Source organism: Schistocerca serialis, chromosome 3 (assembly GCF_023864345.2).
Source record: "Schistocerca serialis cubense isolate TAMUIC-IGC-003099 chromosome 3, iqSchSeri2.2, whole genome shotgun sequence".
Taxonomy (NCBI): Eukaryota; Metazoa; Arthropoda; class Insecta; order Orthoptera; family Acrididae; genus Schistocerca; species Schistocerca serialis.
This window is the reverse complement of record NC_064640.1, coordinates 604,398,838-604,424,452: the sequence shown is the minus strand read 5'-3', so window position 1 is coordinate 604,424,452 and position 25,615 is coordinate 604,398,838. Positions and strand designations below refer to the sequence as shown.

Here is a 25,615-nt window from a genome sequence, read left to right as displayed (position 1 = left end):
TCTCTTCTGTAGCTTTCTCTCTAATTGGCTTTATTATAACACTAGTATCATCTGCAAAAAGTACCAATTGTGTTTGATGAATGTTAAGTGGAAGGTCATTCACATACATAACAGGATTGGGCCCAAAACTGACCCTGTGGGACTCCTGTGATTTCTACTCAGTGACTAAAATTTTCTCTCCTTCCAACATTATTTGGGACAACTTTTAGCATTCAGTTTGTTAAGTATGATTCAAACCAGATGTTTGAAAATGAAGCAGTTCTATCAATCAAGGACCTTGTAAAGGTAACAAAATACCAACTGGTGATTTTTATTATTTAAGGGTTGTAATGTCTTGTGTGTAAATGCTTAAATGGTGTTCTCACTTGGGCAACCCTTTTGGAATCCAAATTGTGAATGGGGTCCTGTTGTCTTGGAACACAGCATCACCACTGGAGAACAAACACTGTACCATGGAATGGACTGACCAGTCAAAATGGTCACGTAATCCTTGGCAGTAATGTGACCTTGCATAGTAACCATAGGGTTCAAGGAATACAATGATATGGCTGCCAAAATCATCACCAATATCCTCCCATGTTTCACTCCTGGGACAAACTCGGCCAAAAGTTGGAAACAGTGTGAAACAAGACTCATTCGATCAAACAACTTTCTTCCATAGTCTTTTTTCCACTTCCACCATGACTCAGCAGTGAAGTTTTTACAAGTACTATATAAGACCATACACACAAATTTTAATTTCAAAACAAAACAGGCAGCCAATTCACAGCACATACTAACACTGGTCTGACATCTACTGTGGTTCACATCTGAGATACCCACTCCAGCATTAGACCAAACGTTATATACCGTTGGTCTGGGTTTTCCATAACTACCTGTCATTAGACTTAGAATATGCCCCAGTACAAAATTATAATTTCTACACTCCTGGAAATGGAAAAAAGAACACATTGACACCGGTGTGTCAGACCCACCATACTTGCTCCGGACACTGTGAGAGGGCTGTACAAGCAATGATCACATGCATGGCACAGCAGACACACCAGGAACCGCGGTGTTGGCCGTCGAATGGCGCTAGCTGCGCAGCATTTGTGCACCACCGCCGTCAGTGTCAGCCAGTTTGCCGTGGCATACGGAGCTCCATCGCAGTCTTTAACACTGGTAGCATGCCGTGACAGCGTGGACGTGAACCGTATCTGCAGTTGACGGACTTTGAGCGAGGGCGTATAGTGGGCATGCGGGAGGCCGGGTGGACGTACCGCCGAATTGCTCAACACGTGGGGCGTGAGGTCTCCACAGTACATCGATGTTGTCGCCAGTGGTCGGCGGAAGGTGCACGTGCCCGTCGACCTGGGACCGGACCGCAGCGACGCACAGATGCACGCCAAGACCGTAGGATCCTACGCAGTGCCGTAAGGGACCGCACCGCCACTTCCCAGCAAATTAGGGACACTGTTGCTCCTGGGGTATCGGCGAGGACCATTCGCAACCGTCTCCATGAAGCTGGGCTACGGTCCCGCACACCGTTAGGCCGTCTTCCGCTCACGCCCCAACATCGTGCAGCCCGCCTCCAGTGGTGTCGCGACAGGCGTGAATGGAGGGACGAATGGAGACGTGTCGTCTTCAGCGATGAGAGTCGCTTCTGCCTTGGTGCCAATGATGGTCGTATGCGTGTTTGGCGCCGTGCAGGTGAGCGCCACAATCAGGACTGCATACGACCGCGGCACACAGGGCCAACACCCGGCATCATGGTGTGGGGAGCGATCTCCTACACTGGCCGTACACCACTGGTGATCGTCGAGGGGACACTGAATAGTGCACAGTACATCCAAACCGTCATCGAACCCATCGTTCTACCATTCCTAGACCGGCAAGGGAACTTGCTGTTCCAACAGGACAATGCACGTCCGCATGTATCCCGTGCCACCCAACGTGCTCTAGAAGGTGTAAGTCAACTACCCTGGCCAGCAAGATCTCCGGATCTGTCCCCCATTGAGCATGTTTGGGACTGGATGAAGCGTCGTCTCACGCGGTCTGCACGTCCAGCACGAACGCTGGTCCAACTGAGGCGCCAGGTGGAAATGGCATGGCAAGCCGTTCCACAGGACTACATCCAGCATCTCTACGATCGTCTCCATGGGAGAATAGCAGCCTGCATTGCTGCGAAAGGTGGATATACACTGTACTAGTGCCGACATTGTGCATGCTCTGTTGCCTGTGTCTATGTGCCTGTGGTTCTGTCAGTGTGATCATGTGATGTATCTGACCCCAGGAATGTGTCAATAAAGTTTCCCCTTCCTGGGGCAATGAATTCACGGTGTTCTTATTTCAATTTCCAGGAGTGTATATTCTTAATGATAGCTAAAATCTGCTTACATATGAAGCTGCAGGCTTTTGTGATTATTAATTTGTGATGATGTATGATGGACGGTTGCCAAATAATTATAAAATTTATGATCAGCAAGATGCACAATTTTATTGACTTTATTAATAATGTTTGAAATTTATTACTAACAAAAAGTGGTACATCATTCTTAAGGGAAATTACCTCCCCATTCTGTTAGTACAATCAGTTTTCACATAACTGTAATAGAGTTTAAATTATGGGTTACTAACTACAAAAGCATTAATTGTCTAGAAGTAACTTAATTACTCATGTAAGACATACATCTTAAACTACTATGTAGGATGGGGGACTGCATCCTAAAACATGCTGCATTTCTATTACGTGTAGCTACCTTGTCTGATTAATTAAACTACTGTGTAGTATGGGAAACTGCATCCTAAAAAATGCTACATTGCTATTATGTGTAGATACCTTGTCTGATTAATTAAACAGACTTTGATAAAATTTATTTTATCACTAAAATATGATATGCTAACAAAATTGGGTACATCAGCTGATGCATCTCAGTAAGGTCTTTTATCTGACACCTTGTTACTGTATTATTGATTGCTTAAATGGTTGTAATTTCAAAATTTTTGCCTTATGATTTTATTCATCCTCATATGTTATAGTTTACATGGAAATGACACACATTTGTAATGAAAAAGTTCATCTTTTTCTGTATCTCCTATGATTGCTGTGATACAAACAGACAACTCAGATGCTTTGAAAACTAACATAACCTGTGCTCAGGTGACCAACACAAAAGAATATCCAGTCATGCTCAAGTCTGACCGTTCCATAAGACCACCTGTTGACTTTTTTACATGAAGATAATGAGATTAAATTAAAATAATAGTACAGACAATGTATTACACACTTCAAGGATCAAAATACTAAGCACTACGAGGAAAGGGTTCCATATTAACCAGAATGTGAGCGGAAAGCAGCACCTGAAACAAATGCTGAAATTGTTATAGAGCACTGAACTGATGTCTAAAAAAGTTAAATGGATAATATAGACATTGAAAATACAACTGATGAAGATGTAAAGTAAACAAAACACTGTATACTTGAGGTGCTAAGTGGCTGATAGGCACATAAAATTGAAAAATGTTATATTATCCATGTTGGATCTTGTGAACACCACAGTCATTAATGATAGTTGGTGAATGATGCAACCAGCCACATATAGTTCTGATATTTCCTGAGCTTTCAGATAATATCCTTCTCATACATAATACACATACACTTACATAGCTATAGTGTCCAGCCAACTGCAGCTCACCTGGCATATGAGATTGTATTGGTTGGAGTGTACAAGGGCAGAAAGGATGTGAGGAAAAAGGAGGTGGGAGTGAGCTCCCTCTGGCACAGGCAGAGGGCGTTGCATATGGTGAACAATAACATAAGGGTGTGGACGAAGGAGGGTGGGAGGAGACAGAACAGAGGAATTGGGAGACTTAAGGGTCAAGGTAACAGTGAAACAGGGGCTAGTGAAGATTGAGACCAAGAGGATTGAAGTTCTAATCGATGTGTTATATGGGCAATTTCCATCTCCGTAGTTCAGAGAAGCTGGTTTTGGAGGAAGGGGGGAATCCAGTGACAGCTCACCATCTCACCCACCAGAGCCACATTTCTATACCATGCTCTTGCTGAATCTCTGTCTCAGATTTCAACGTCCCTTCTCTATAACCCTCCTTTTTCCTCCCCACCACTTTTCTCCCTTCACCCACTCTACCTAATACAATCCCACACTGCAGCCTAACTTCATAGCTTGTACGATGTAGTCAGTTGTGAAAATTAACCAGGCAGGTGCAGGAGTGTTTTATATATTCTAGAGCTCTGAGGAATGACACTGGCTGAAAGCTCAGGAAAAATGTTCCATCTCATTTGTATGCCTATTGACCACTCAAGTGCCTCATCTATATTTTGAGTTGCTACTTTTATTCCTTCCATTATTTATATTCCACCAAGGACTTCCCATTGCCATATTTATATAGAAAATACAGTAGCCCAAGAATACAATCCCCAAGAATACAATCCCCAAGACATTAACAAGTAAGAAACAGGTAGCAACACCACATGTGAAGCAATATAGTTTTATTCCCTAGACACTGGCAGAAATTAAAGATACCAAACTTACTGTCCTAGACATTAACAAATTCTTCATCAATGCATGAACTGAGCTAAGATGACTGCATAAACTTCCATTTTTAGCATATTTCCAAATGGAAACTGTTATAATTATTCAATAATAAAAACTACTCATATAGCAGAGGTGGTGTTACTTGTCAAGTATTGAACCCTTAAGTAATCCAGTGGCGAATTTTGGGGTTGGTGCAGGTAGTGGAGGCTACGGGGCTACAACCTCTCTCCCACCACACAACCCTAAAGTACAGCTGTTTCTTCTTAATCTCCTCAAAGAAAAAGAAAGATTCTTTGCAACATAGCTTTCAGGCTTAACAGTCTCAAGAATTTTCTCAGTTTTGTAGTCAGTCTAGTCATACTTGCAGTACTGAAATAGTCAAAAACATCTTTTGACTAAACCCTGTTCATTGTAAGTTTAATACAAATGTACATATTACACACTCAAAACTTCCACTTTCATGTTCAAATGTGGTGTTTATTTGCTAATGAAGTTAAATTAAGCCTATGGTGATGATTATTCTTTCAATTGCTGATGTTGTCAGGAGTGGTACTTGACCAGAAATTTTACTGACATGTACTGATCAAAACTAGTGTACCAGGGCTCATAACACCAATAATCAATAGGTTAATGTATAATTCATATAAGTTCTCTGCTGACACTGTACATAAGTGTATCTGCATAGTTGAGGTCTTTGGTGGTATAAAGATGTAATAATTGTGTTAATTATTTTGGCATTTTAAGAAATTATGTTGTAACTGTATCTCTGGTTTTATATGGAGTCCTCCATGAACATAATAATTTGTGAAAACTCTGCATATTTTACTGGTCCACAAGTAGGGAAGCTAAATGTAAAAATCTGCTGTAAGGCCCCACCGCTATGGAAGTATTGTGATGGGACAGGGAAAGATGGACTTCATGCACAAGGCTCTTGATTCCTTTGTGGCGAGTGGATAGTTTGAGTTTTGACTGTGTTACTGAGTGGTCAGTGGCAGCCTTGGTCAGCTATTCTGGCATAAATTGAGGCAAGAAGAGCTTTAAAGCATGTAAATTAGCCTCAGATTAAATGTAAAGTGGCCTTGCAACCATGGTATCATTATTGGCTCTGTTTGGTTAAATTTACAATGCCAAGAAGAGCTATATCAGGGCATGGCTACTATGAAGAACCATCGTTGCTTTGTCATCAATTTTATAGCCACTGTAATTTCCCACAAGTGCTACCACCTTTAGCAGAATTGTTATCTAAATATGTACATCCAATGGACCACGTATTATGTATTGAATAATAACTTTTTGTGGAAACTCTAAATGATGTGTGCACATCTGTGATTGTGCCAGTCACATTCCTACACAGGGTCCTTTCCAAGTGAATTAATTCTGAGTATCCTGCTTTTATTAAACTGATTATTTTGGCAGTGAAATATTTTGCAGTTTCATTAACTCTGTGGAGTAGAAGTTTGGTTAGTTTTCTGTGCAATAGCAAATAATTTACTCCACATAATTTTCCATATTAAAGTTTTCCAAATTGTGTTCACAAAGAAAGATTTTCATTAATTAAGAAGTTAGCATTAAAATAATCAATAACAAAAATACAAAGTGCTTACAGCTGTTTGTAAGTAAATGTTATAAAAAGACAGCAGTATTATTTCACTTTGAACAGGTTTGAAACTTGTAATTGTTTTAAAGTAATTTTTCAAGTTGGGTAGTCAATTACAAAGCCAGTTTCACTTGGAGTCCAATGAGAGACTAGTTGCTAGGTCCCTTGTTAACTGTTGAACTAATTTCGCATTATTCATTATTTCTAAAGCTCTTACTAAAGGTAGCTATCATTTTCTTAATTTTGTGTTTTATCATTTACAACTGATGATGGTTCTTCAAACCATACCAGTTTAAGGGATGCCATAAGCTACTTATGTGATAAATGAAAGTAAAGGCTCTTTCTGAGCAAGTGCAGCAACTAGTACAATCATTTACCCTGCACCAAAACTTTTCCCATAAATAATAGCTGAACTGGCCATTTGTATAGAGTAACTTCCTGCACAAATTTCAGAAGTCCATAGTAATCAGTACTGTTTCAAAATCATGATTTTTTGTGATAGTTAATTAAAATAATAGCAGTTCTTGCTGTTGCCAGGCAGACTTTGTTAGTAAATTCTTATGTCCTCCTGTATTTGTTCATTATACTGCACAGTATTTTTTGCCAATAGCAAGTGTTATTGTGGGACAGATTGTATTGCTGCATTTATATTACAGTTTACTTTCATATTGGTAGGATTTCATTTCAAAACACATTTGCTTTGCTGTTGTCATTGTTTCAAAAACTTCGCAATTATGGAGTTACAGTCCAGTTTCTTGTCACTAGGTACAGTCACAGTCAGGCTAAAACCCTTCACAGAAAGTTAACATTATCAGCAATTGCCAGTTGGGTAGTGATTACCAACTGGGTAAGGGCTGGTAGTGTTACAAGCTCTTTGCAGGCTGTACTAACTTTACAATGGACCCCTCTGCACAGTGATATTTGAAATAAAAATTACAAGGTTAAAAGTTAAAAACTGATTAGCAAAAAAACTTGAAGACTTTTAATGCTTTAGTTTCTCAAAGTTTCATTCACAGTAAATTCACAAAAAAACACCTAATAGGTGAGTAGGACCAATTTTGAGTAATGCAACAACACCTGGTGAACATGTGCTGGGATCATTGGCCAATCGTTGAATATGAATTTGTTTACATAAATATTAAACTAAGGATAAACAGAGTATACAGTCTGCTCCCATTGAGCTGCTGCTAAGTTCCATAGTTCTCCTCAACATATACTGGCAAAAGTTGTTAGTCTTCATGATATCTTTTTTCTACAACTGGCTTAACTTTTCTGAGTATGAGCTCAAGTCTAGCAGGCAGACATTTTAATTTATTAATTCTTTACTACCACCTCTATTTGCAGCAAATTTTGCACAGCATTCACATATGCTCCTGAATGAACCTGTAACATTACAGCATTGTACAATAAATAGTTCATGATATGACACCTATGGCTATGGGTGAGTGCCCTAGAGGTTTGGGCTCATCATGTTAATTTCATTTCATTTATTGTATGAAAATGCAAATGACTATATCTATAATGAGTTTTCACAAAAATTTGTTACTCTTGTGTGTGTTTTCTACCACAGCACCTAATCAGTACATGGCACGAGTTGGCAGCAATGCACATGAGTAAAAATATTACTCCACCTCATCTCAGGTCAAGTGCAGCAGCTATTATCTTGTTTCTAAGCTACCCACTCTACAAATGGGCTCAACGGTGACAGACTTATTTCACTGTGCTTTTATTAAAGCACTAAACGTACTGTAGAGTCCTTTCTGATTCTTACTGTGAGGCAAATAGTCTGTAGTATTTAAAATATTTAGTTAATTGGTCATTCTTTCTTTTGTGGCTGTTGCTTAACATGTTGGCTGCCATGAGGTCAGCACCGGTCATAGCAGAGCCTTACGCCTGATGCCATGTGCCTGCCAACAGTCACAGCAGAGCCTCATGCTGACACTGTGGCCTGGTCTAGCCTGGTGGTGAAACATCCCTCACTATGTGAGTGGCAGCCAATATGTCAAATATTTTGTTTCCCATCTACAGGATTCTATTACTAGCACAGTCTGCAAGTAGAACACATACAGATTTGGACTAGCCGTGTTTCCCTTTTATTTCAAATACATTCTCAGTGTATGAAATTTGTGTACACAAATATTCTACATCAGTATTTCTGGTATATTTTAAGCAACTTGTCTGCAACCACAGTCGGTGGCATTAAATGGCACCTGTTTTGTTGCAGGCAGCATTATTCCACCAAGGGGTATTTACTGTTTTCATCATCAATTTTTTGCAGGTTTAGTAGTGCTATATTCCAGAATTTAGCACACCACCACATGTTTTCACTGTTAATATATATCTATTTTTGTTCTGAATGCTTCTTGGTATTTCATTTGCTTGTGTATGAATGTTACCAATGTAGGTTCATTTGAGTTTAGAAAAAATGTATTTTTTCTATTTCTTTTTAAATACTTGTGTGTGCACAGTAACTGTTCCTGTGTCATCTTGGGAAACACTGTCAAGGAGCATTGAATCTGTTTGACTTACCTGTGAGTCTACTATTAATAAACATTCTTTCATTTCAACATATAGAACCATAATTTATCTTATAAAAATTATAAAATCCAAAGCAGGCACTGTTGGCAGTGCCCTCAGTTATTACATTTTTCATTTTCTGTTTATATTTACTGTTTACATGAGTAATTACATTGGCATTTTCAGTATTGCAGATTCCAAAAACAAAAAATGGAAAAAAGAGAGCAACCTTCTTTGCTTAATTTTTTGCAAGGCAAAAGGTAAAATAGTAATGTGGTGGAGACTGAATCACTCAAGAATAGTGATGGTGGTTGTGGAGGTGATCACAGTACTTCCTTTTTGGTAACAGATAGCTGTGTTATTGTGATGAGTAATAGTGTATGAACCTAGTTCAAGTTCCTGTGGTACTAATGATAGTGAGAAAAGTGAGGACTGCATTGTGTCCTCAAAATTTAATTATAAGTGAAAATGCCACTGTGCTACTGAAAAAAAAGCTTTGCAACAAGTTCAAATTACTCTGAGTTGCTGAAATTTATATCGAAGCCGATTTCCCATCAAGTAGTGTGTTAAGTGAAAAGTTCTCCAGAAATGTTCAATGTGCATGGTTCAGAAAGTCTCCCTGGCTGGCATACTCTAGAGTAGAAAATGCAGTATACTTCAAATTCTGGGTATTGTTTGCTATGTATTACGTTGGCCATCCATCTTCATAGCCTGTGGACTACTTGGTGCAACAAGGATTCAGCAAATGGAACTGTGCCTTACAGTATTTTAATAACCATGATGTGCTAGAGCATCATAAAAATCCATTTTTACATACACCAAAATATACAAGAAACAAAACTCTGTGGATACTTTATTGGAACAAAATAAAATTAAAAAGACTAAAGAGAACGAAGAGAAACTGAAACCCATAACACAAACAATAATATGGGGTGGAATGCAAAATTTTTGGGACTGGTGCTGTCATCTCAAAAGTAGGAGTAGTAGATCTTTGCACCGCTAAGTGGCGAGAGCTGCATATCTGATGAATCAGTGTGCGGAGTGGCATTCAGCTGGGAGGACATGTTGTGTGTCCACAGTGATTTCTGTAATACTCTGTGTTTGGTGTGTGGTGATTTTACGAGGGATCTGCAAACAGAACAGTGCGTTTGTATCAAATTCTGTGCAAATCTCGGGACTTGCAATGATTGAACAACTGTTTGGTGGACAGAGCATGAGCTGTACAATCATCAGTGGAAGAGCCTGGGCTCTCCAAGACCCAAAAAAGTGACACAGGTGAAGAGCAAAGTGAACAGCATGATCATCGTTTTCTTTGATACCAAGGGAATTGTGCACAAAGAATTCATCCCACCCTACCAAACAGTGAATTCCGCATACTACTGTGACATTTTGTGACGGCTCCATGAAAACGTGCGGTGACGATGGCCCGAATTTTGGCATCAAGAGAACTGGCTGTTGCATCATGTCAACACACCCTGTCATCATGTCCTTGCTCACCAGGACCTTTTGGCAAAAAACAACATGGTGGTTGTACCCCACCCACTGTACTCACCAGATTTGGCACCTTGCGACTTCGCGCTATTCCCAAAACTGAAACTCAAGTTGAAAGGCCGTCAGTTCAACACTCTAGAGAGGATTCAAGAAGCATCACTGGCAGTGATAAACACCCTCAAAGAACAGGACTTCCAGAAAACGTTTGGCCAGTGGCAGAAGTGCTGGAACCAGTGTGTACATGCGGATAGGAACTACTTCGAGAGTGGTGGTGACCATTAGTCCAAAGGTAAGGTTTTTAAGAGATGGCAGCACCAGTCCCGAAAATTTTGGATATCACCTCGTTTGGCATTATGTGGGCATAGGGATCAAGGGCCAATTGGTTTGGATAACTTACTCTCAAAGAAGGAAGGAAGTTTCAAAGCTCTTTATGAACTGCAGAGAAAAATGCAATCAATACAAGTCCTGTGAAACAAAAAGAAATATTTGAAACCTGCGGTTTTTTCCTACGAACAAACATTTTAAAACTATTAAAAAAAAAAAGAAAGCTAAATATCTCTCAGTCCTAATTGATGAGACAACTGGTGTCACATCTATTGAGCAAATGTTTAATGTCTTTCTATTTTAGCTATTTTAACGATGAGCAGATGAAGATGTCTGAACATTTTTCTTTGTATTTTGTTCTTATTACTTCAACTGCACCAAAAACTCCTCAGGCAATTTTGAAAACTTTGAAAGATATGAGTCTGGATTTCAAATAGCTTAGAGGGTAAGATTATAATGGCAATCACAATATGAATGGAAGAGTATACCAGCATGTATTGCTCAATTACAACCTCAAGCTATTTTGTACACTGTATGTGGCACTGTTTAAATCTTGCAATATCAGAATCTTGCCAAGTCCAAGACATCAGAAACTGTTTCAGAATCACTGACAGAACATACTTGTTTCTTAACATAGCAAATAGGAAGACATTTCATCAAAGAAAACTAATGACTTTTCCAGTGAATAAAAAAAACTGCATTTAAAGAAACTATGTGCAACAATATGGGTAGAGAGGCATGTCTCTATAATGATTTTTGTCAAATTTCTGGAGGCCGTACACAAATGTTTGGATGACTTTAGCCATTGGACTTACCATGACTTGTTGAATGGTGCCATCGAATTAGTCAACCCTGTTCACACACTGAAATTTTTTGTTTCCCTTTTTGTAAGTGAATTCATTTTTAGCAACAGCATTTAAGTACATACTTACAGAAAGATGATTTGAATTTGGCTGTCACAGTAAACCATTCTCAAATGCTTCAAGAGCAGTTGTTGGACATTAGAAAAAATGTACATCATTTTGAGAAACGTTTTTATAAAGCAAGAGCAAAGTGTAAAAAACACAAGATGCCAATCATTATTCCAAGGACAAATAAATGGCAAGTCGATTGGTGCAACTCAGATATTGCTGATCCCAAAGTGTACCATGGTATTTCTTTCTTTCTTCAATTTTTGGATGGCATGATTTCAGAAATAAGGAGTAGGTTTTTAGCCCAGAAAAATAGTCTGCCTTCAAAAGGCTGAACTTGCCCAGTGGACACAGACACTAATTTTTATAACACGTGTGCCTTGCCCTCACTTGAATATCTGCAGTTTCTCTTATGCACTACACAGTCATATTCCCGTGTACTTATTCAAAATCTGTTCATAATTTTTTTAATTACTAGACTGCAAATGATCTTCCACGTCTGTAGTTATGTGTAGTACCTGCTCCTTGAACAACAATTGTTCTTTAATATGTTTCACTGGAGGCAGGGTCTGTGGCTCCCTGTCCAACAAGGATGATGAACTAGATGGCTAGACACATGTTTCAATATCACTTTCACTTGTTAAGCATGTATCATCATCATCATACTTATGCACATTGGCCACACAGTCGAGTATATACAATACCACACATTCCACTGACTCATCTTGCAGAAATGCTAATATTTCATCTGCCACCTCTTTCTCCTTGGGTCCCTTTCTGATGAAATGTCAACTTTGGCAACTGATGATGTAGATACAATGTAATGTCTGCTTTGTTCATCATTGCCATTGCTCTGCTTTGAATCAACACCACACTATAGCACTGTTGACAGTTACTTGTTGACTAAGCAGTTCAACTACACTCTGCAATGTCATGCTGTGCTCACCATTTGATACCTCCAGTCCCAACTCCTATTGCCAATAGCAGCCAATATTGTGGTTGCATGGTACACAATATGTGCGGTGTCAAATACTGCAAACATCATTGGCCTTTTGCAACTTCACACTCAATGCGTTCCTTGTCAGCACGCAGCATGCAATTGGTTAAACAATGATGTCCCTGATCACTGGATTGGCAGCAAGGGGCTAGATAATAGAACTTCTTTTGCACAGCCTCCATGTTCAGCTGATCTGATATCTTGCGAGTTTTATCTTTGGGGTTCATAAACAATTATTTCTATGTGCCTCTGCTACCAGCTGAACTATCTGACTTAAGAAATGGGACTGAAGCAGTTATTGCAAGGAGTGGTGGAAGGGGCAACCTGAGGCAGCCACAATGAAGCACTGCCAATTAAGAACTCTATGGCAGGACAGGCAAGAGGATGCTAATGAGTGGAGGTGGGTGTAAGACTTACTAATCAAGAGTTGGGAAAAACTGTCCTTTTGACTCAATTTTGGCCATGTGATGAATGATCTTCACATTGAACATTCGTAAGAAAAACTGTTTGCATTGTTCTTTCATTTGATGTATTATTTACAATTCTAAGTTGAATGTGATAAATGCTACAAAACCTTAAAACCCCAATATTCATTTTGGAACATCTACTATTTTGTTTTGACATTTAATAACAAACTGTGATACCATTTTCTACACCTTTATTATTTTTTTTTACATTTAAAATATCACTTAGATCAGTTGGCTTAAGCACTTATCATAAAATATTAAGAAAATATCTCCATTTACTCTGGAGAATTGGAGACGTCACCAAAATACAAACATTTTTATGATCTCGACCAGTGTGGCCAACAACTGCTGGATGGTCATTGGTGCATATTGACATGCTGCAATACATTACCAAAACACGTCCCACAGGTACTCTATGGGATTTAAGTTGAGGTAACAGGCAGGCCAGTCCATTTGCCAAATATGCTATTGCTTCAAGAGCTCTTCCACCTGCACTGTTTGATTTGGTCAGGCATTGTCATCCATAAAAATTACGTCAGGACTGAAAGCACTCTTCAACAGATGTACATGTGGAAGTACTACAATATCACAATAAGACCAACTGTTGAGTATACTATGTTCAGAGATTTGGAGGTTGGTATGCCCATGCAACATTACACTTCTCCACACCATAACACCTGAAGCGCCAAACAATCACGGTCAACAATGTTTCTGGGTGTATAAATGTTGATACCTCTTGCCATATGATGGTATGTCCAGCACTGTTGAGCATGGTCATTTTAGGGGTCCAGGTGTTGTGGTGTGCGGAGGCATAATGTGTTGCAAGCATGTACTTACATCCAAATCTTTGAACACATTGCACTCACCAATCAATGTTATTGTGACATTGTACTATTTCCCCACGTGCATCTTCTCAAGGGTGCATTTGCCCTTGACTTCATTTTTATGGATGACAATGGGTGACCACACTGAACACTGCTATTGGAGGAGCTCTTGAAAGCATATTTGGCAAATGGATTGGCCTGCTTGTTCCCTTGAGTTAAACCCCACAAAGCACATGTGGGACACATAGGGGAGACATACTACAGCCCTTCAACATGCATGAATGACCATCCAGCAGTTGTCAACTGTGCTAGTGGAGGAATGGAGTACTCCACCACAAGAGCTCATTACCAACCTTATGGCCAGCAAGAGAGATGAGGTACTGGCAGAAGCAAAGCTGTGAGGACGGGGCGTGAGTTGTGCTTGGGTAGCTCAGTTGGTAGAGCACTTGCCGGCAAAAGGCAAAGGTCCCGAGTTTGAGTCTCAGTCCGGCACACAGTTTTAATCTGCTGGGAAGTTTCTTAACTTCTATATTATCCTCTAGCAGTGCTTCCACAATCCAAATTTCATTGAACTATATTACTTAGCAGTGACACATCATTCCAAAACTATTTTAATGCTTAAGTTTTGCACACCAGTGTGTTTTCAACATACGAATCTGTTCTTGAGCAAAATCGCTGCATTTTTCCTAAAGGAACATACATCATGCAATCTTGCCAACATTAACAAAATGAATTATTGTGTCATAAATGAAAATAAACAAAAAAATGTAAAAGATGACACAGAATATTAGAAATTACATCATCCTTGCAAAATTAAATACAGCATGTAGCTGTTACTATTGTGGTATTCAGTCCAAAGACTTGTTTGACACAGCTCTCTATGCTACTCTATCCTGTGCAAGCCTCTTCATCTCTGTATAACCACAGCAACCTGCATCCTTCCGAACTTGCTTTCTGTATTCTCTTCTTGGTCTCTCTCTATAATTTTTACCACCAGACTTCCCACATGTACTAAACTTGTGATCCCTTCATGTCTCAGAATGTGCCCTATCAACAAATCACTTCTCTTAATCAAGTTGGGCCATAAATTTCTTTTCTCCCCAATTCTATTCAGTACATCCTCATTAGTTACATGATCTATCCATTTAATCTATGTGGCAAAAGATTCAAAACTAGATTTACGTTCCTGTAGCCAGAATATTAAAGATTTTGTTACTTGTGAGCAATGTGTAGTTCATAAAGAAGGAAGTCTTACGTGTCAACAAACTCAAAGCATTAATCATAAACTGTAGAGAAATGAAATGAAGCTGCTGGTCAACTGAGTGACGAAACTACTACACGTGTATGTGCTCCCACTACAAAGGATATCTACACTGAGAGTTCCATCTTGAAATTGTTTCGTTCCAAGGCAACAAAAGTCAGCCTCCCAGTTTTCATGTTACTGGGTACGCACATTTCTATTAATCTCAAATTACTATTGCCAATTGGTATTTATTTCAATATTGCACGCCAAGGAATGGTGTTAAATATCCAGGCATTGATCAATATGGCATGATGGCAATTGACTTGTGACTGCTGATCAAGATAATGATGGCTTGGATGATATGTTGAAATGATAATGATCTGGAAAGGAGTGGTTTCAATCCCTTAAAAGCCACAAGGGCCACCCGTGCTTCAAGGCTTCAATATATCCGAAGGTTCCAGATGTGCTGGTTTCAAGATGTACCATGTTGTTGTTGTGGTCTTCAGTCCTCAGACTGGTTTGATGCAGCTCTCCATGCTACTCTATCCTGTGCAAGCTTCATCATCTCCCAGTACCTACTGCAACCTACATCCTTCTGAATCTGCTTAGTGTATTCATCTCTTGGTCTCCCTCTACGATTTTTACCCTCCATGCTGTCCTCCAATACTAAATTGGTGATCCCTTGATGCCTTAGAACATGTCCTACCAACCGATCCCTTCTTCTAGTCAAGTTGTGCCACAAACTTCTCTTCTCCCCAAGCCTCTTCAACACCTCCTCATTATTTATGTGATCTACCCATCTAATCTTCAGCATTCTTCTGTAGCACCACATTTCGAAAGCTTCTATTCTCTTCTTGTCTAAACTATTTATCGTCCATGTTTCACTTCCATACATGGCTACACTCCATACAAATACTTTCAGAAACGACTTCCTGACACTTAAATCTATACTCGATGTTAACAAATTTCTCTTCTTCAGAAACGCTTTCCTTCCCATTGCCAGTCTACATTTTATGTCCTCTCTACTTCGACCATCATCAGTTATTTTGCTCCCCAAATAGCAAAACTCCTTTACTACTTTAAGTGTCTCATTTCCTAAGCTAATACCCTCAGTATCACCCGACTTAATTCTACTACATTCCATTATCCTCGTTTTGCTTTTGTTGATGTTCATCTTATATCCTCCTTTCAAGACACTATCCATTCCATTCAACTGTTCTTCCAAGTCCTTTGCTGTCTCTGACAGAATTACAATGTCATCAGCAAACCTCAAAGTTTTTATTTCTTCTCCATGGCTTTTTAATACCTACTCCGAATTTTTCTTTTGTTTCCTTCACTGCTTGCTCAATATACAGATTGAATAACACCGGGGAGAGGCTACAACCCTGTCTCACTCCCTTCCCAACCACTGCTTCCCTTTCATGCCCCTCAACTCTTATAACTGCCATTTGGTTTCTATACAAATTGTAAATAGCCTTTTGCTCCCTATATTTTACCCCTGCCACCTTCAGAATTTGAAAGAGGGTATTCCAGTCAACATTGTCAAAAGTTTTCTCTAAGTCTACACATGCTAGAAATGTAGGTTTGCCTTTCCTTAATCTAGCTTCTAAGATAAGTCGTAGAGTCAGTATTGCCTCACGTGTTACAATATTTCTACAGAATCCAAACTGATCTTCCCCTAGGTCGGCTCCTACTAGTTTCTCCATTCATCTGTAAAGAATTCGCATTAGTATTTTGCAGCTGTGGCTTATTAAACTGATAGTTCGGTAATTTTCACATCTGTCAACACCTGCTTTCTTTGGGATTGGAATTATTATATTCTCCTTGAAGTCTGAGGGTATTTCGCCCGTCTCATACATCTTGCTCACCAGATGGTAGAGTTTTGTCAGGACTGGCTCTCCCAACGCCGTCAATAGTTCTAATGGAATGTTGTCTACTCCCGGGGCCTTGTTTCGACTCAGGTCTTTCAGTGCTCAGTCAAACTCTTCACGCAGTATCATATCTCCCATTTCATCTTCATCTACATCCTCTTCCATTTCCATAATATTGTCCTCAAGTACATCGCCCTTGTATAGACACTCTATATACTCCTTCCACCTTTCTGCTTTCCCTTCTTTGCTTAGAACTGGGTTTCCATCTGAGCTCTTAATATTCATACAAGTGGTTCTCTTTTCTCCAAAGGCCTCTTTAATTTTCCTGTAGGCAGTATCTATCTTACCCCTAGTGAGATACCATATTTACTCGAATCTACACCGCACTCGAATCTAAGCCGCACCTGAAATTTGAGACTCGAAATTCAAGGGGAGAGAAAAGTTTTAGGCCGCACCTCCAAATCGAAACAAAGTTGGTCCATTGTAATATGAGACACAATTTAGGTCGAATGAATGACGATACAGCTACAATAGTTTGGTTCGAGTCGTAAGCTTAGCAGTTAAGCTTTACCAGGTAGCCATTGCTATGCGTCAGGCGCTCCGTCCGTATTTATACGGGTACCCTTCCTTTTTCACGTGCTTCGTCTGGTTTGAATCGATTGCTTGTTTTGCTTTGATCTGATAAGTGCTGTTTTCTTTGCTATAGGTGTTTACGTCACTCTAAGCTGAAAATGCATTACTGTACTGTGTCATGCATTGTTTGTCACATTCTGATAGTGCGTGTTTATGGCCTGTCGCCGCTCGCGGTATGACTTGCTTTTGTGCGCACTACCGCCGCTTTTTTTTAAAAAAAAAAAAAAAAAAAAAAAAAAAAAAGGAGGAATCATCTCATTAGCAAAATAATGGCAAGAGACTGCTATTTGTTGTTACTTACACTGCTGCTTTCTTTGATAATGATCAACAAGAACCAAATAATAGACTGCGTATGATAGAACATGTTCTGAACGAGAGTTAGGCGCAAATTTTTCTCTGTTTGAAAATCTTTGCGGCCACTTCTTTAGTACATCAAATTCTGCACAGAAATTAGTCATCTTACATTTAAAATCTAGTCAGTTGCCGTGCTTCATTTCTGACTGCACCACTATTAGGCATAAGAATAATATGAATATAAACATGACACGATACGTATATTCTTCCGCGTTTGCTGTTGTCTCACTCTAGTTTCGTAGTTTATTAGGCAGACAGGATTTACATGAGATAGCAGCAAACACGAAAGAATACATGGCAAAATGTTTATATTCGTATTATTCTTATGGTAAAGAGAATACTGCATGTGATTCACATTTCATCAGGTTCCTATTAGCAACCATATCTTCTCACAGGTAGGAAAAAACTCGGAACGTAGAGTTGGCCATATTGACAAACATCCCTAACAGTCTTGCCAGTCGGATTTTCGTAGTACATTGAAATTCTGCTACATTCAAAGATGAACAATACGGAATTTGTATTTACTTCGTTGGATAATGTATGAAAATGCAGTGGTCAAAACTCAGGGTGGAGAAAAAAAAGCTCGTCTTCTACCTTTTTTTTAAATTTATTTACTGATGCAGAGGTTTTGGCACCAGTATTTATTTTTGTGCCCACAAAGCATGCTTGTATAGCGCTACATATATTCGACGGCAGAAGTTAGTTGTGGCGGTACCTACCAACATTTTTCAGAACTTCCGCTTGCTTTGCACTAGATTCTAAGCCAATTTCTTTTAGCCCTCTTCTTTTTACCTACTTGATCCTCTGCTGCCTTCACTACTTCATCCCTCAAAGCTACCCATTCTTCTTCTAATGTATTTCTTTCACCCATTCCTGCCATTTGTTCCCTTATGCTCTCCCTGAAACTCTGTACAACCTCTGGTTTAGTCAGTTTATCCAGATCCCATCTCCTTAAATTCCCCCCTTTTTGAAGTTTCTTCAGTTTTAATCTATGGTTCATAACCAATAGATTGTGGTCAGAGTCCACATCTGCCCCTGGAAATGTCTTACAATTTAAAACCTGGTTCCTAAATCTCTGTCTTATCATTATATAGTCTATTTGAAATCTGCCAGTATCTCCAGGCTTCTTCCATGCATACAACCTTCTTTTATGATTCTTGAACCAAGTGTTAGCTATGATTAAGTTGTGCTCTGTGCAAAATTCTACCAGGCGGCTTCCTCTTTCATTTCTTATCCCCAATCCATATTCACCTACTACGTTTCCTTCTCTCCCTTTTCCTACTACCGAATTCCAGTCACCCATGAGTATTAAATTTTCATCTCCCTTCACTATCTGAATAATTTCTTTTATTTCGTCATACATTTCTTCAATTTCTTCGTCATCTGCAGAGCTAGTTGGCATATAAACTTGTACTACTGTAGTAGGCGTGGGCTTTGTGTCTATCTTGGCCACAATAATGCGTTCACTATGCTGTTTGTAGTAGCTTATCCGCATTCCTATTTTTTTTTAATTCATTATTAAGCCTACTCCTGCATTACCCCTATTTGACTTTGTATTTATAACCCTGTATTCGCCTGACCAAAAGATGTACCATACAAAAAGTAAAAAGTGGTTGTTAATGTCTTTTATCACTAGAGGATGGGTGGGATGCCTACTTCATGTGCAACTCGGCAGCTTTACTGAAGTGCTGGGTGTGCAATACCCATTGTAATGATGTGTTCTGTAGTCCTTGCAGTTTCTGTATCTTGCCTGAAGCAGTACAGGCCCACTTGGGACAAGTATACTCCAAAATGGTGTGATATTACTTGAGACAATCATTCACAGTTACTACACAATGTAACTATAGAACACTATTAATAGGTGCATTCCACAAAGCTTTCACTGCAGTGAAAATAAATTTGACCTACTTTACAAAATTGCGAGAAAATCCCCCATGACTGCTAGTGCCTCTGATGGTGCGCTCCTTCCAATTGGTGCCCCCCCCTCCCCCCCCTCAGGGAGGAGGGGGGCCTCATCCGCCTTAAAGTGATTGTTCACACCTCAGGTCATACCTCCTGAACTCCTGACTGATGGAACAATTGGCAGTTTGGGAAGGCAACAACTCAGGCAATCACCCCTCCCTGAGCCTGACCTGTACCAGGGGTACATGCAAACTCTACCTGTCAACGTAGGCCTGGGAACTACGCATTACCCAGTCACCTCTTATGTGCAGTACAAATGGGCTGGCCTTCAGGAGTGCACAGGGAGGAAGAAGAAGCAAAGAGGAACCTCAAACACTGAATTGGAGGAAGGATAGGAGAAGGAAAACAAAGAAAAAGATAAGAAAACAGTGGAGGGACTGTTCTGATGTCAGGCTACTGAAAATTCAGAACACATTCTAAAAAATATCCCAGACATGTTCCCCAAGGGAGAGGAAAAAAGAACAGCAGGAGCATAGACATGCAGCATGGAAGAGAAAAGGTGCTGCAAAGGCTGGGGGGCTCCATGGCCATCATAGCCAAGCATGAACTCACCAAAGAGTGGTGAGCCCCCTGAAGGTATAGTCGGCTCATGGTTCTATGTAAATTCAGATTTGGTACCAATCTGTTTGTAAATTGTTAAAATGAGCACTTTTTCCTTGAAATGCAGTTAAACTGAAATTTTACCGTATTTTAAAGTAAATTAGTTGTTAATACTGATGTTAAAAGTGACTAAAAATTGGAAATACTTGTTCCACTGGTCATTGTGTTTATGCTTAATTTATTGTGATACTAAATGCTGTAGAATTTTGTTCAGCTAGTGTGTTCAAAACATTTTGCTGTCCTCAGTTTGATTTCAGTTATTAGAAGAGGCATACTGTTAAAGTAAAACTGCACTTTTGTATTGATCTTGACTAAAGTTATTAATAAATTAATAAGTGCCCAAATGTCAACCTTAACTCACTCAATCAGGTCTACCACTTTATCCTGTCCATTGAACCCCACACATTACATTTTGGTAGCACAGAATGCTTGATTGATTCATTATTTGAGATGAGAAGAGTTAATTTATGAATTACAACAATGGAAGTTAAAGGTTAACAGCACTGTCTGTGAACTGCTTCAACAAATAAATCAAATAGTCACTTGCTGGAGGTGCGACAAATTAAAGTGCCCCATGAGGTACGTTCAACTGCTGCTGCAATTAATGCTGGATTTGAGGAAATGACAAAGGTCCTTCTGAGTGAAGATACTTGGGTGCCTAATCAAATACAGAGGATGCAGGCCCGTTTTATTCACTACCTACATAGAATGAATGATTTGGTGGGTGTGGAAAAGATACAGGCACATACTTCAGTACCATATAGTAACATTAATCAAGAATGGTTCCAGACCAGTAATAGAAGATTAAGGGTCATAGATGGTGAAGTTAATTTGAGGGATCACAATAGTGAGGCAGGGTGAATGATCCCCGATACTCTGTTTGTGAAAATGCAGAGCTTGTTACAGGAAATTTTAAACGAATGTTCCCATTTTTCATTGAATTCAGTTGATCACATGGTGTATTTTTTTATTCACTTTACAGTGGAGCTTCAGAATAGAGCACAGACCATGGACATGAGTGACTTGGGTCCTTTGAGATACATTGCTGTTCAAGCAAAGGATAATTTGCGTAATGATTTTTTGCATAGAAGAAAACAATACATGGAAACAGTTTAGGACTAGAATTTGCAGGTTAATTGCAGCCAGAGCTGTGCAAGATTTAATTTATTGTCACTATGGACATGAACAGATGACTCATGAGTCAGTACTAAATCATATGGAGTGAGTTAAAATAAGTATGGTAACCTCGGAACTGAAATACCAAAGAGCAGGTAATAAGTCATATTTTAGGGGGGTTGAAACCTGAGAGTAGGCAGCATGCGATATTTTGTCAAATCCCCATTACATTGGTTCAATTACATGAAGTAGTGAGACAAATGCAGGCCACAGAATTTGTGGATTCCCTTAGAGACAGCCACTGTGTAAAAGGGAGAACTTGGGAGAGTGCTGAGTTAGAGGGGAGGCTGAAGGAGCAAGGCTTCAATAGAAAGGCACAGCAAGGAAGCTGTGATTTATAAAGGACAGTAGAAAGGGGCTCACATAAGATAATTCATTGGAAGTGTGGCAAACAGTGACATATAAGTGAATGCATGAGTAAGGTAAGCCAAGGACAAGAATTGTGACAATTATGCCAAGGGGGAAGCAAACTGATTAAAGGGATTCCACACTTACCACTGGTATGTGCAGCATAGAATAAGGAACCAGTCTGCATTCTGTTGGAATTAGGCAGTATTGTCTCAGCAGCCTATTATAAATGGTTTTTGCAGCATCAGGGAATGTGGAAGTGAGAAAGTTTGTAGCAGAGTGTGGACAATATCTGACTGCTGAGAAGTTAAAGGTAACTGAAAATTTAGTCACTGCCTGTATTGGGGGGGGGGGGGGCTGATTTTTAAAGTGGAGGTGGATCTGTTTACTGAATGGCCAGGACTGCACTTTAATTTCAAGTTTACATCATAAAGGTTCTTCTAGTTTCGCTGGCATGGGCAAGGAGGGACGATGATGGTGGCAGCTGATGTACTTAGTGTGGAGGTAGGTTGTGTGGAGTAGTCAGATTCATTAGAGGTCCAGCATTCAGATGAGTTTATGAAAGGTTCAAAGAAAACGTAAGTTACTTTCAAACATGTACCCAACTTATACATTACAGTTGGTGGTTACTTCAATTTAACCTCAATATGCTGGCAAAAATACACATTTAAATCTGGATGTACACATAAAACATAACCAGAAATTGTGCTAAATGTATCCCCTGAAAATTATTTCCAGCAATTAGTTCATGCGCATACTCAAATAATAAATGGTTGTGAAAACAAACCTGTCCTCTTAGCAACAAATAATTCTGAGCTAGTAACAAGCATCAAAATGGACAAAGGGAATAGTGAACACACGGTTGTCATAGCAAGACTGAATATCCTAAATCCACCAAAAATAAATGAAAAATATATCTATTCAAAAAAGCAGCTAAACATTCGCTTGACACTTCCTGAGAGACAACCTCCACTCCTTCCAAATTAACAATGTAAATCTAGACCAGATACGGTTTGAATTCAAAAAAATAATATCAACAGCAACTGAGAGATTTATACCAAATAAATTAACAAAACACAGAACTGATTCCCTGTGGTATTCAAAAGAGGTCAGAATGCTGTTGCAGAAACACCAAAAGAAGCACACCAAATTTAAATGAACGCAAAATCCCCACAATTAACTACCTTTTACAGAAGCTCGAAATGTAGTGCAAACCTCGATGTGAGATGGTTATACCAGTTTCCACAATGAAACTGTCTCGAAACCTATACAAAAAACAGGTTCTGGCAGTATGTAAGGTATGCTACAGGCAAGGTACAATCAATGCCTTCACTGCGCAATAGCAATGGTAATACTATCAATGACAGTGCTACTAAAGCAGGGTCACTAAGCACAATGTACTGAAATTCTTCCACCGCGGAAGATGAAGTAAATATTCCAGAATTCAGGAACAGCTGCCAACATGAGTAACTTGGAAGTAGATATCCTTGGAGTACTGAAGCAACTTAAATCACTTGATAAAAGCAAATTTCCCAGTCCAGGTTGTATATCAGTTAGGTTCCTTTCAGAGTATGCTGATGCAAAAGCTACTTACTTAACAATCATAGACAACCACTCGCTTGATGAAAGATCTGTACCAAAATTGCACAGGTCACACCAACATTCAAGAAAGGCAATAGGAGCAATTCACTAAATTACAGGCCCATGTCCTTAACGTTGATATGCAGAAGGATTTTGTGACATATGTTGTGTTTGAACATTATGAATAACCTTGAACAGAACAGTCTATTGACACACAGTGAAAACGGATTTAGGAAACATCAGTCTTGTGAAACACAACTAGTCTTTTACTCACATGAAGTGCTGAGTACTATTGGAAAGGGATTTCAAAGTGATTCCATATTTCTAGATTCCCAGAAGGCTTTTGACACCATACCTCACAAGAAACTTGCAATCAAATTGCGTGCTTATGGAATATTGTCTCAGTTAATGACTGGATTCACGATTTCCTGTCAGAGAAGTCACAGCTTACAGTAATAAATGAAAAGTCTTCAAGTAAAACAGAAATGATTTTCGGTGGTCCTCAAGGTAGTGTTACAGGCCCTCTGCTGTTCCTTACCTATATAAATGATTCAGTAGACAATCTGAGCAGCTGTCTTATGCTGTTTGCAGATGATGTTGTATTTATTACCTATGAAAGACATCTGAAGATAACAACCAACCACAAAATTATTTAAATAAGATATCTGTATGGTGAGAAAATTGGCAATTGACCCCAAATAATGAAAAGTGAAAGGTCATCACGTGGGTGCTAAAAAGACCCCATTCAACTTCAGTTACACAATAAATCAATCAAATCCTAAGGCTGTAAATTCAATGAAATACCTAGAAATTACAGTTACAAACAACTTAAATAGGAAATAACACGCAGAAAATGCTGTGAGGAAGGCGAACCAAAGACTACAATTTATTGGCAGAACACGTAGAAGATGCAATAGATCTGCTAAAGAAACTGCCTATGCTACACTTGTCCATCCTCTTTTGGAGTACTGCTGCATGGTGTGTAGTCCTTGCCAGATAGGATTAATGGAGCACATCAAGAAAGTTCAAAGAAGAGCAACACATTTTGTAGTATCAAGAAATGGAGGAGAATGTGTTATGGAAACACTACAGGATTTGGGTTGGAAATGGTGTTTCTCGCTGCAGTGGGATCTTCTCATGAAATTTCAATCACTAACTTTCTCCTCCGAATGTGAAAATATTTTGTTGACACTGACCTGCATAGGGAGAAACAATCATCATAACAAAATAAGGGAAATCAGAGCTTGCATGGGAAGATATAGGTGTTCATTTTTTTGTGCACTGGTCAAGAGTGGGATAACAGAGAATTAGTGTGAAGTTGGTTCGATGAACCCTCTGCCCGGCCCTTAACTGTGATTTGCAGAGCAGTCATGTAGGTGTAGATGTAGATGTAGAAGGCCATTCTGTAGAATTTCTAGATGTGTTAACCAACGAACTGGGATTACTGGATTGTCACAGTATCAGATCGAATTAATAGATCAGATTCCAGTCAAGAAAATACCCTACAGATTGTCAGCACCAAAGATGGAGGTATTAAGGAATCACATGGAAAGGATGCTAGAACAGGGTATAATTCGACCATTTAAGTCCCTACATGCTGCTCGCAGCTTCTTGGTGCCTAAATCCAATGCCAAGTACCATCCAGTAGTGGACTATTTTGAATTAAACAAAATGGTGATATAGAGATTAGTGCCGCTACCGAATTTACACTTGTGTTTCAGATGGTTTAAGGGAGTGTGGTTATTTACCACGTTAGATATCAACCAGGCTTATAATCAAATACCTTTAGAGGCGGCTTCAAAACCAATTACTGAGTTCATGAAGAACTGGAAATTACTTGAGTTTGGTTGTGTACCTTTGAGGCTAGCAACAGTTCTTTCCCAGCTCAAGGATGCTGTGTTTTCAGACATAAAAATTAATTATGTTTACCAATACTTGGATGATCTATAGTAGCAAGATGCATGAACATATACAGCATTTGCGGGAGGTGTTTGAGTGAGTAAGGAAGGCAGGACTAACAGTCAATCCTCAGAACATTGTTTTTGTATGTTCTTCTACGTACTTCCTGCGACATTTAGTTTCAGGGGAAGGAATTTGTGTTGATACGAGGAGAGTGAAAGCCATCAATCAATTTGTAGGTATGGTCAATTTTTTAGGACATTTATTAGTGGCTTTGCAGAGAAA

General features: G+C 39.3%; 1 protein-coding gene across 2 annotated transcripts in view; it reads right to left on the bottom strand.

Moving 5' to 3' along the window:
- Positions 1-2,502: 2,502 nt before the first annotated feature.
- The window catches only part of LOC126469543 (uncharacterized), a 92,079-nt gene continuing 68,966 nt past the window's right edge, over positions 2,503-25,615 (bottom strand). The window contains exon 17 of one of the 2 annotated variants that reach the window (XM_050096662.1): positions 2,503-3,339. In XM_050096662.1, the coding sequence (XP_049952619.1) occupies positions 3,311-3,339 (29 nt within the window). In that variant the 3' untranslated portion in view covers positions 2,503-3,310. The remainder of the gene's footprint in view (positions 3,340-25,615) is intronic. The other variant, XM_050096661.1, reaches the window with a different exon arrangement.